Source organism: Cupressus sempervirens, chromosome 11, assembly GCF_028749045.1.
Source record: "Cupressus sempervirens isolate cs-2001-9-10 chromosome 11, ASM2874904v1, whole genome shotgun sequence".
Lineage (NCBI taxonomy): Eukaryota > Viridiplantae > Streptophyta > Pinopsida > Cupressales > Cupressaceae > Cupressus > Cupressus sempervirens.
This window is the reverse complement of record NC_143128.1, coordinates 654,401,921-654,414,404: the sequence shown is the minus strand read 5'-3', so window position 1 is coordinate 654,414,404 and position 12,484 is coordinate 654,401,921. Positions and strand designations below refer to the sequence as shown.

General features: G+C 32.5%; 1 protein-coding gene across 1 annotated transcript; it reads left to right on the top strand.

Annotated features, from left to right (window-relative positions):
- Positions 1-8,626: 8,626 nt before the first annotated feature.
- On the top strand, positions 8,627-11,570 carry LOC149531474 (8-hydroxygeraniol dehydrogenase-like). The gene is made up of 5 exons (XM_089810232.1): positions 8,627-9,019; positions 10,093-10,206; positions 10,289-10,516; positions 10,631-11,070; positions 11,149-11,570. Exons 1-5 carry the CDS (start codon positions 8,937-8,939, stop codon positions 11,346-11,348), a joined length of 1,065 nt encoding a protein of 354 aa, XP_089666358.1. The 5' UTR covers positions 8,627-8,936; the 3' UTR covers positions 11,349-11,570.
- The last annotated feature ends 914 nt before the right edge of the window (positions 11,571-12,484 follow it).

The following is a 12,484-nucleotide window of genomic DNA, read 5'->3' as shown; positions in this document are numbered from 1 at the left end:
AACATCTTCTTCAATCCTATTCTTTGGTACATTATTAGTCACACCAATACCAACATCTTCAATTGTTTTCTCTACCTCAGGATAATTTTCTTCCATGGGAGCATTACCTTCTAATTTGATATTAACACCTCTATGTTCCACTAGTTGGAAATCTGCATTCACCAAAGAACAAAAATTGTTTCCCCCTTCAATGTGATCATGTTGCCTACAATATCTCTGAGCTATTGTGATTAGAATTGTTCAATTCTTTAAGCCCTTGAATTTTTTGTAAGGACAATAACATTTTCCATCACCTTTTCTTTTGAACTGATACCACAGTCTATACATTGTCACCTTATTTTGTTATGGGTTCATATTGTTAGGCATGGAATTTCTTCATAGGCAAATATTTAAGCTATAAAATTATATCACATATAAACATACAAGAATTAGTAGTATCTTCTATATAATAAAAAATAATTAAATAATTAAATATTACTATCTCTTCAATAACAGTGGCATCCAAACAAATGAAATTAATTATACTATATATATATATATATATATATATATATATATATATATATATATATATATATATATATATATATATATATATATATATATATATATATATATATATATATATATATATATATATATGTAAAACAAAATCTTTTGCTAAAAAAAATCAATGTAAAGGCATAGATCACAAGGGCACAACAAGAGACAAAATATATAGTCATTGTTGAACCCTAAATGAATGAATGACTAGAAAATATATTCCTTGGTCACTATTAGAAAATATATATTCATTGTTGAATCCTAATTGAATAAGGTTTTCTTTATTATGGTTTATGATGGTCCACAATTCTAGATGCGATTTAGTGAAGCTAGTTTCATATGTTTACAAAAATACACCACAATTATCATTTCAAAGAATGTGTCGTATATTCATTAACCATACTTCCTTGTAATGAATTTGTGTTGTATCTTATCTTGAAGAAGCAATGTTTAGTCTACAAGTCTATTGCATCTTTCCCTAAGGTTGCACATGTTAGCATAAAAGTCAAGTTAAGATAGATAAGATTCCTAGGTATATAGCCTAAAATTTTATAGCTAGCATTCATATAGTGATAGTTTTCATTGTATTTTTTCCCATATTGAATATTTTTCATTTAAAAATATTATTTTTCTTGTGTGTTGAATTTTGTATTTATATTATTTCCTTCTATACATATAATGAATGGTTAATAAATTTATAGGTTTAATGTATGTTTATTTATTTCTCGAAAGCATCTATAGTTGTTCAAATATTATGTTTATTTATTTCCCGAAAGCATCTATAGTTGTTCAACTATTGTGGTACAGAAGCACCCCTCAAAGCTCTTAAAGCTAAAGACCTATTGAAGGTTCCCAACATGGAAGAATGAATGAAGATGCCATTTAAAGTTAGTTGGCATTTTTTAGAGAGAATAATGACATATTGTATGGTTAATAATGCAAGAATGATACAATGTCCTCAGGGGCCTGATAAGGAACCTAGGACCAAAATAATGTAATCGATGGCCAATAGTGCCATATGGGGTTAATTAAATTAGGAAAGGGTTAATAGGAATTTTATTTAAATAATAAAGGATCATTTGAGACCCATACTTTAATTTTTAAGGTTTAAAGAGATTAGAAAGTTGTAAAACATTAAATGCAAATTTAATTTTTAAAATTCTAATAGCTAGTAGCAATTTTGAAGGAAAACCAGTTGAGAGGTGTAAATGAGTTTCTAATCACACCCAACTAAATGAAATTAGCTATGGAAGATGTAAATCACCCTATATAGCCTAGGCAAGCCATAAGGACAATGAATGTACTATTGTATCAGCAATTTGTACATATTGGTTAAGGAAATGTATTGAGAAACTCCATTTTGCTCATGCTTGTTTGATCTCTTTAAATTCCTTTCATTTGATAAGATCTTTGAAGCATAATATACATTTCTAGATCAACATTTGATGTATTGAAGTTTAGATTATTGATTTTTCTTAAGACTCGATCTTTGCTTGAAGGGTTTCATGGTTTTATTTGACTAGTTTTGAGTTTTTGATGGAAATGGAGATCATATCATGGATGTAACCATTGATTCCTATTAGATGATCATCCTTAATAATTTACAATATCATATCTAAATACTAATGTGTAGATTGGGATGAAATACTAATGGGTGATCACCAAAAGTGCTTGGGAAACGAATGGTTTTCATGGCTATGGAGAAGTAGCCAGACATCTAGATATTGGATTTATTATTGGGATAAGTTCCTTATTTCCAAAGGATGGTGTAACAAATCACAATAGGTCAAGATTATGTTTGGAGAGGTGACATTGAAGAAGCCCTAGTTTAGGCAAGGGTTTGAAAGGTAATTTGGGGTTTTTTGGGTCTAGACAACCAATAAGCACAAATTGAGTATATATTTACTTTATTGGGATTGAATTAGAATACTGTAAAAAAATCTCATGGTTTGGAGATAGGTATTGTGAGTACTTCCTTTGTAAAAATGGGTATTTTTGGGCTTAAAATAGAGCCTATAGTGTAACAGAAAGAACTCCATCTAAAAAAACCATACCTATATTTTTGATATGTTGTATTAAAGAAAAATGGGTATCAAAATATGCCATTTATTTCTCTAATATTTTGGAAAAGTTTGGATAAAATAGAGGTGGAAGATCATTGAAGGGCTAATTGTGAATAACTTGTCCTAGTAGGTCACATTTTCAATTTGGACAACAAATCAACATTTGGGCTTTTGTATACAACTATAGCACCACTTCATCTTTACATTTATTCTTTCATTAATAGCATGAATCTTGGAGGATTTTAAATTAGAATAAAATGATCACATGATTTGTGCTAAATAGATTTACTAAAATGAATGTTCTAAAAATACTTTTGAAACTTTCAAGCAAACACACTTGGAAAATAAAACTTAGTTTTCCAATGAAGCCATTACTATTGTAGAAATAGTTGTAGCTCCCATCACCAATGATCTATCCACAAGTGGAATCACAAGTGGAATCATTTTTTTTTCAACAACTAATGAAAATTTAGAAAGTATTTTTTAATATCGCACTTAAGATTAGCATTGGGAAGACTATTGTAATATCCCCCCCCCTCCATCTAATATCAAAATTTATATTAAATTATAATAATTATTTAAACAAGCAATTATGATATCTCTAATAATGATAAGCATTTCTTATAATTGATTAAAACATATAAAGAAATATAATGTAATTGTTTCTTTGAAACATAGTAAGAATAATAATAATTCTAAAAATAAATATCAAATACACTAAAATATATTATGAATAGTACTTGACTACTAATCATACAAGAGAGGACCGGGCATGTACTAAGGGCCACATTGATCCAATGACCACCTTTCCTTATAAATAGATGTGGACCAATGGAGAAGAGGAGGGGGAGCCATATGCAGAAGAAATGCATTTTAAATAGAAATTCCAAATCAATATGATGTGAGGTGTATAGAGTGAAAAGCACAGAAGGAAGGAATCCACCATCGAAGGAAGGAAGGTGGACATGCATAAAGGAAAAGGAAGGACTAAAAAGTGTTGACATTATAGGCAAGTTTGTTTATTAGTGACACACACACACACACTTAATTAGATGGTTAGTAGCTATCAAGCTTATCTTATAATCTATAGTGTTAACCAAGTAATTCAAAGCTATATTGAGTTATACAGTTGCAACCAAATTCCAAGAACAATATTCAGTTCACTTCGAGAAGTATCTACCAATTTGGTGATTATTAGTGTAAATAGAGTTTCATAGTACTCACCAAGTCTCTCAGTGCAAACCAAGTTTTCTAGTGGTTACTGAGCTCGTAGCTTCAACAATGTGAATCTAGTGTTGACCAAGCTATACAGTGTCAACCAAGTGATTCAATTTGTATTGAGCTTGTAGTGATAGTGTTGATCAAGCTATACAGTGTCAACCAAGTGATTCAGTTTATATGCCAAGTTTCACAGTGTTCACCAAGTCACTAGTGTAGATCGAGTTCAAATTACTTGGAAGTGATTAGTATGAGTTGAGCTTCTATGTCTACCAAGTGCATGAAGATGCCAAGTGTTAACAATGGTTGGGGAGTGTCAGAACCTCACCGAGCTTGTCTTTAGAAGTCGAGTACCTGTAATTGGGCTTACTTTGTGTATTTTTGTGAAACTTATATTGCATCTGACTTAGATGAATTATAATTTGGATTGGTATATATGTAATGTATTATATCACATCCAAAGAGTATGAACATGGAATATTAATAAGATACACGAAGAGAAAAAGTGCGAAGTAAGAAGGCTATAAGCAGTATAAGGAACAACAAAGATTTATTTATCACAACAAGGTGATCATTACACTCCAAAGGAATCTCATTCATCAAATCAAAGTTGCAAATCAAAGATTAGCCATTGGTCCACCCTAATAGGTAGAACAATTAAATCCTTTCACAAGGTAGACTTAATAGTCTTTTGTAAATCTCTTTACCAATTACATACTTCATTGTATGTTTGTAAATCCTTTTGCAAGGTGGACCTAGCAATCCTTATTGCTCCTAACAAGGAAGATAATCATAAGTGATCAATGCAAGCCTTAATAGGCCAACTTTATATTGTAGTACTAAAGCTTGTGGGTATCATCCCCACCCTAGTTTTACTTTCTATTTGGAAGGTGTCTAGGTCACCATAATGTGCATCAAAGTGTTATGAATGTTTTAATGCTTTCAATTTTTTCATGCATGCAACTAGATCAAAATACATGTGAAGGATTAATTGGTGAATTAAGTTTTATTGGTTACTGATTCACCCCTCCCCTCTCAGTAACTTAGCCTATCTTATATTTCCAACAATTGGTATCAGAGCTTTCTAGTTCTCAAAGAAGAAGTTTAACAACTTGAGCAAAGATCAGAGGCAATGGAGGTATTCAGACTTGATAAGACTATTGATAATGAAAAACTAGATTTGGAATTGGCCATTGGGCAACTTAAGAAAGAAAAAGAGAAACTCTTCAATCTCTAAAAAGAAGAAAATATCCTGTATTACAGATGAATGACAAACTTTACATTGAAGAAATAATTGAATGTATCCACTAAGAAAGTAATTCAAATGAAGCTAATGAAGCAATTAGAGAACTAATAGAAAAGAATGGTACAATTCAAGTAGTCAATAAACTGAAAAGAGAACAAGAAATTCAGTCAGTAAGATTGTGTGAAGTCATGGAAGAGAAAAACAAGATAAAAGAAGAATTAGAAGGAAAGAATAATGAATTCAGCATCTATCCCTTCAACAAGTGGCCTTCATTGATCAACTTACTAATGCAAATGAAGAAATCATGAATCTAAGATCAAAAAATGAAAGATTGCAAAATGATCTGACCATTGAAAAGAAAACCAATGAGAGGATGATGAAATATCAAGAAAACATGGATCAATTAAATGAACAAATCCAATTCAGATAGAAAGGAAAATCAAGAATTGGATATAGAGAAGAAGGTGAATCATCCAAGCAAAGAGCTCAAAAGAATCAAAGACCTACTTGCAATCACTGTGGCAAACTAGATCATACATCAAACAAATGTTGGAGTAATGGTAAAGCTAAATTCAATGGAAAATGCTACAATTATAATAAGCATGGTCATAATGCTAATGAATGCAAAGAGAAACCTAAATTTGAAGGCAAATGTCACAAATGCAAGAAGCATGGGCACAAATCTTCTAAATGAAAAACTAAGATATTGAATCTAGGAGAACAAATTGTAAATGCTATATTTAGTTGGGACTACAATACATGGTGCAAATGTCATTACTGTGGAGAATTCTGACACATTAGAATAAACTATGTAAAGCATCACATGAGGACAAGAGACTCCACTAGAAGATGTTTCATTTGTATAGAACTTAGCCATCTTGCCAAGAACTATATGAACACTAGAAGAATTGAAAATGAAAAGAAAGTTAAGGCTAATAACATTAGGAAGCAAATGAGATAGCAGTCTTTTGAAATCTTTTGAGAATGCAAGTTTGATCAATGAAGCACATGGCACTCAAGAATTGGGTGACTCAAATTTTTTTACTTGATCTCCCACAAGCATAACTATAATTAAGATTCTAAAGTAGACATCTCATATCAGTTCCAGTCAACAAAAAGAAAGATCCATATTAGCATTCAAGATGCAAAGGGATAACTAAGTGTTTAAGGAAATTCTAGACCTTAACGAGCTAGGCCAGGTAACAATACCCTACTGAGCAAGGTCGCGAGTAACTAAGTCATTGTGTGGACATCGGGTCATGAATGGATCTACCGAGCAATTAACTCAAACCAAATGGAAGACAACCTGTCATCAAGAAAGCAAACATACCAAGCATTTATGGTGATTGGAAAGTGGAATTTGTTAAAAAATGTGAAATCAAATTAAGTTTTCATCATGAATTTTAAAGAGCTATATGCGAAGAGCGATTTCTATGCATCCAAGTAATTTGTGCATTTTATTGTTAAAGTTTTCTATGTTTTCATAAACCCTATCAAGCAATGGTATCCTCTAGTAGCAAAACCAAGAAGAGATCCAAAATGTTGTTTTGAGGAGTTGAGTGGAAAGCACCAGATTTTAAATTAGTTTGACAATTGTGAAAATGCTTGATCCTACCAGAGCTCAATCATAGATTCCACCAAAGATACTACTGGTTAATGACATTCGCTTGTATTTTTGTTTTTCAACTCAAAACACAGGAACCCTAGAAATGGATGAAACTTTGGAAAAGTTGTGTGTGAATGTTGTGTTAAAACTTGAGCATCAACACTTGGAAACCAAGGGTTTAACCCACATTCCACACATTTAAAGGATTTACAAATGACTATTAGGTCGACCTTGGTTAAAGGATTTGAAATTGATACAATGGTTAGAAAGTAACAACAAGTTGATCTATTAAATACAACTCGCTTTATAAATATAGATCACAATGTATCTCATATGTTGATCCACTAACTGACCTCCATTCATGTCTTAATGATTGTCTCTAATATTCTTAGAAAATCCTTCAAGCAATTACTCTTTACCTTAGCTCTTCTCCTTCTTCACAACCTTCTTCTCAAGTTTTTGAGTCAATAAATTAGCAACTACTAACCTTACTATATTAGCCCTTATGCCACCTTAAATAGGTATCTTTGATTTTTTTCCACTTAAACACTACTATAGCTCTTAGGGTTAGGTCAAATTCATCGAAACCTTTCATCTTTTCATTTCCTCCCTTCCTCTTCTAGAAACTTCTCCACACTTCTCTTTGAATCCATACACAGAAATGCTAAAACATGATTTCTCTTGAACTAAATTTTCCAACTCATCAATTTTAATCTTCAATATGCTTTCAATATTCAAAGAATTCAACTATGTCAACCAAGAAATGAGATTCCTTCACAAACTCTAAAATGTTGTAACTTAGCCAACACTGTGTTCCTCAGCCTCAATCATCACTAGATAACCCAGTCATCATTATATTGACTTATTCAGCTTACACTATCTTTTCTTGGTTCAATTACTAGCGCTCGGTCCAACTTCTTTGATACTTTTTCTTTTACTAGCATTCAGTCAATACTGAATTTTCTTGACTTCTATTGTTTGCTTGGTTGACACTAACATAGTTGAACTTTAACTATAAGTTCCTTAATCTTCTTCTTTGAAGCTTGGATAAGACTAAGTATTTTTTCTTCACTAATCATCTCTTCTAGGCTTTAACACATCAATCTTTTCCACTTAGTGTTATCATTAAACAACACATTATCTTGCCAAAGTCCAACTGATCAAGTGCCCATTGTAATTCCACAAAACTCAACATTTTCACTAGGTCTTCTTATTATCTCTTCTTCTCAAATACTCTTCATCAATCATGTTGATATGACACTCTACTTATGTAGTAACTATCTTACTAATAAGGTTTGACATCAATGACAACATAACAATTGTTCCAAAAATAGTTCCAATAGAAACATGAAACAAATAAGTATCTCATAAGAAGACAATGGAAGAAAGAAACATTGTTTCATTACATCCCAAAACTCAACTTATCAACACATTGGAGAGAACAAAACCGGAACATCTTTTCATTAAAATATTTGTTGTTCCTCATAAACAATGATAATGAAACTCAAAACTCGAAGACATATAATGACTCAACAATAGATCCATTCAATTTGCTCACGAAATCTGTAAAATATAATGTTCATACACAAGAAAATGCTAGAAATTGTGGAATCACAACCATGAGAACTTTTCATCAACGTGATTCTTCTTTGTCGATATATGGCTATTTCTACTTGTATTTAGATCCACTTCTTTACATAGTTGATTGTGCAATAAATCTCAGACTACAATAGTATTTCAATATTCTACACTCTCTTCTATCCATTCATCCTACTCACCTCTCCAATTCTGCCAAAGGGCTACACGCAGCCCTTGTTAATTATATATATGACAATAAATTTAATAGTTAAATAATCGTGGAAGTCAAAACTTCTTATAAAATTGTCTACCAACTAATGACATAATTTTTGTTGAATACTTTATTTGAGGCTGTTCGGCGGATTGCATTCCAAAGCAGATGGAAAGACCCGGTCCTTCAAACGGATACCCTCGAAAAAGTGGGTTAAAGCTGGACAAATGAAGACAAAACGTGGTGACCAAAGAACAGCGGGAATCACTGGCTTCAATTCAATGAGGACAAAACGTGGCGAACAAGAATGACGGGAATCATGAAGCGTGGATCTCTCGTAAAATAAGAATAAAATGTATCTGTTAACACAGAGGACGTTAACAAATTTGGGCGTCCGGGTAAAACATTCCGTGATTTTATTCAAATTCTCTGCCCTTCTCAGATAGTCTGTTGAAATCAGTTTTAGTGAGAATGGGAGAAGAGCAGATTGATGTTGAGGGATGGGCAGCGAGGGACAATTCCGGCATTCTTTCGCCTTTCAATTTTACTCGCAGGTGATAAATACTCCCATTTGATTTGTTGAAACATTTAACGGTGTTGCTTATGATTGTTCTCGTATTTTATCTAGGGAACTGAGATTATCAAAAGATACTCATTAACAGAGCCTAGCGGTGCTTTTACTGATCTTTAAAGAGCTTCATTAATGGAGCATGGTAGTGTTTTAACTGAACTTCTTTGGGATCCGAATTATGTAAGAATGTGTTTCGTTCGGGCTTGGATTTACTTTGAAATTTTGTTTACACATTTGGTAGATCTTCAACGGCTTTAAATGTTGTATGGTGTTGATGCGATCGGATTGTAAAACCCTTGTCCATGAGTAAAAGGGGCATCCGACTTAATGGTGGATCCCCTCGACCCCAATTGTGGAGTTGTTTTCAAATATATAGAAATTATTTGGTACTGGAAATTTTGAGCAGAAGTTCAAATTATTTTAATTAAATTAGTTCCGCTGCTGTTTTGTCAGAGTTCACATGTTCAAACCTTTATTCCACACGTGACCTGAGAATATGTCACTGTAGATTTTTAAACAGAAATTGATTTGTTTTTCGTTGAATTTAAACTAGTATATCTAGATTTCCCATTTAAAAATGTTACTAACCCATTTATTGTGTCTAGCTTGAAACTCATCTGCAATTTGGCAGCTAGATGTTTGTGCCGAATCTTAGAATTGGTTGTGATTTTGAATGAATCTTATGAAAAGAAGAGGAATATTTCTTTAAACCCTAAAATATCTTAGCGCTCTGTTTTAAATGTTGTCTACTGCTCAGCCAATCGCAGTAAACCCTGATGTGTGGCGTGCCTGAGTCAAATGCTTCCTCCACTGCGGATTTCTTCTCAAATATAGAGATTATATTCAGCCAGAAATTTTGAACAGAACTTAATTTTCCTCTGTTTAATCAAACTTTCATTTAGATTTGCCATGCGGAAAAGTTTCTGATGAATCTTTAAATGGACCGTTAATTTCACTCTATTTTGTTAAAAGACCGGTAATTTTTCATTAAACCGTAAAATATATTTGTTGTCTGTTTTTTAAGCTAAGCAAATTTTAAAACAAATTCATTTTCAGGAAGACTGGTCCAAATGACGTGACATTCAAGGTTGTTTTCTGTGGGGTTTGCCATTCGGATTTGCACCAGCTCCACAATGACTGGCTCAACTCTCGATTCCCCTTGGTCCCAGGGTATGCCTTGTTTCTTCCCTCTGTTTTCCCATCTTTCGCACACACCATTAATAATATAAATTTAAGAAACCCTTCTTTTCAGGCATGAAATCGTGGGAATCGTAACAGAAGTGGGATCAAAAGTAGAAAAGTTCACCGTTGGCGAACGTGTTGGAGTCGGATGTATGGTGGGAAGTTGCCATAACTGTGACAGCTGTGAAAAGGAGTTGGAGCAATACTGTGAGGGAGTCATCGGTTCCTACAACAGCATAGATTTGGATGGTTCTGTTACTTATGGAGGCTACTCATCTTTAATGGTCTGCGATCAGAGGTAAATTAACGTTCCATGACTATGCAATTGGCGATCTTTGAAAACATTCAATTAGGGTTTTGAAAAATTGTTAGGACTCCTTTTAAAGCAGTGTGATTTGTGATATGTGCTCAGGTTTGTAATTAAGGTGCCGGAAAGCCTGCCTTTCGATGCGGCCGCCCCGTTGTTATGCGCGGGAATAACTGTTTACAGCCCAATGAAGTACTTTGGAATGACAGAGAAAGGAAATCGTTTGGGCGTAGTGGGGCTCGGGGGACTTGGTCACATGGCGGTTCAATTCGGCAAAGCATTTGGGCTGCATGTGACCGTCATCAGTACATCCCCAAACAAAGAAAAAGAAGCGAAAGAGGTTTTGGGGGCTGATGAGTTTCTTATCAGCAAAGATGAGAAGCAGATGAAGGAGGCAAGTAAATCCCTGGATTATATAATTGATACTGTGTCGGCCGATCATCCCCTGCCGCCATTGCTCAGTTTGCTCAAAGTTAACGGAAAACTGGTTGTAGTCGGCTTGCCTTCTAAACCAATGGTGATTCCAGCTCCTAGTGTTGTTATTGGTAAGAAATTCACCTGCATATTGTGTGTTCTTAACTTTTTGTTGATGAATTAAAGCTTTGTAATCCTGGTGATTTCAGGTCGGAGATTAGTTGCAGGGAGCGCAATTGGTGGAATAAAAGAAACGCAGGAGATGATGGATTTTTGTGGAGAGCACAACATCTCATGCAAGATAGAAAAGATATCTATTGATTATATCAACACAGCAATGGAAAGGCTGGAGAAGGGAGATGTTAAATATCGCTTCGTGATTGACAATGCTGAGAGTTTTAAGGTTTAAGCAAGATCTTTTGGTCTATAATTGAGCACTGTTTAAAGACCAAGCTTGTTGCATGATAATTTTTAGGATTTGCGTGAAGATATTAGGGTTGGAAAAATAAATCAAACTTTGACAATTTAAAGTTTTTAGTTTAGGAATTAAGATTAGTGTATGATGTTTAAGTTCCCTAACAGACAGTCACACAATTGATCAGGAATAAATATAGTACAGTTTAATAATTTATTATTATTGTATAATAATTTATTACCACTATAACATTATCTTATTCTAATATTTTAAAATAGAAAATGTGAAAAGAGGCTTAAAGAAACCCTATAGGTTAATATGATTAAAAATTTAAATTTTTTGCTTTAAATATTTAATTTTGTTTTAAAAGTTGAAAATTTCAAATAGTGATACGGATAAAAGTCAAATTTAAGTGTCTAGATTTTTAGTCAAACTTATTAATCTATCTTAGTATTGATATATTTCAAGTGTTCTTAAATATAGACTTTTTAAAGTATTATGCAAAACGTTCAACAAGTGTTGTGCTTTATGAATCATTACTTATAGACGTGATGGCTATCAAGATTCAATTGTGTTGTTTTTGAGTTAAACTCATTGACCTATGTTTCTGGGTCATTGGTCTTGGAAGAACCCACCTCTCATGATAATGATTGGAACATTAGGTTTGTTTAAAATAAAATAAAATATTGTTTTAAAATAAGAAATTCTGTAATATCCATTTGTTATTAACAAGTTTAGTTTAGAATGATTATATAAAAGTGAAACATTATAATAATTAATTGATAGTGGGAGATAGATCCTACTTTGTTTAATAATTATTTAATTCACGTTTCTAATATATTTTATAAAATAGTTTAAAGCAAAAACAAAATGGATCTACCATACTATTAATTCATCATTATAACACTAGAATGAGAATCAGAGGAAAAATTTTACAATATAAAATTTCAAATAATATTACTTAAATCTTGAGATGCCTATAGCTCACAACTTTATAAATTATTGTAATATAGCTAAAAAAGTGTCATCATAATTGAAACTCTCCCAAAAGGAAGATCTATAAAACAAATCCAATTCAATCAATCATAAATTTGAGATAAGTAATTTATAAATCATATTAAATAAGTAAA

Bases quoted from the DNA above. Each gene is read 5' to 3' on its own strand.
- LOC149531474 (XM_089810232.1), top strand. From the start codon at position 8,937: ATGGGAGAAGAGCAGATTGATGTTGAGGGATGGGCAGCGAGGGACAAT. The intron at 10,207-10,288 runs GTATGCCTTGTT...CCTTCTTTTCAG, and splicing joins CGATTCCCCTTGGTCCCAGG to GCATGAAATCGTGGGAATCG. The intron at 10,517-10,630 runs GTAAATTAACGT...ATATGTGCTCAG, and splicing joins TTAATGGTCTGCGATCAGAG to GTTTGTAATTAAGGTGCCGG.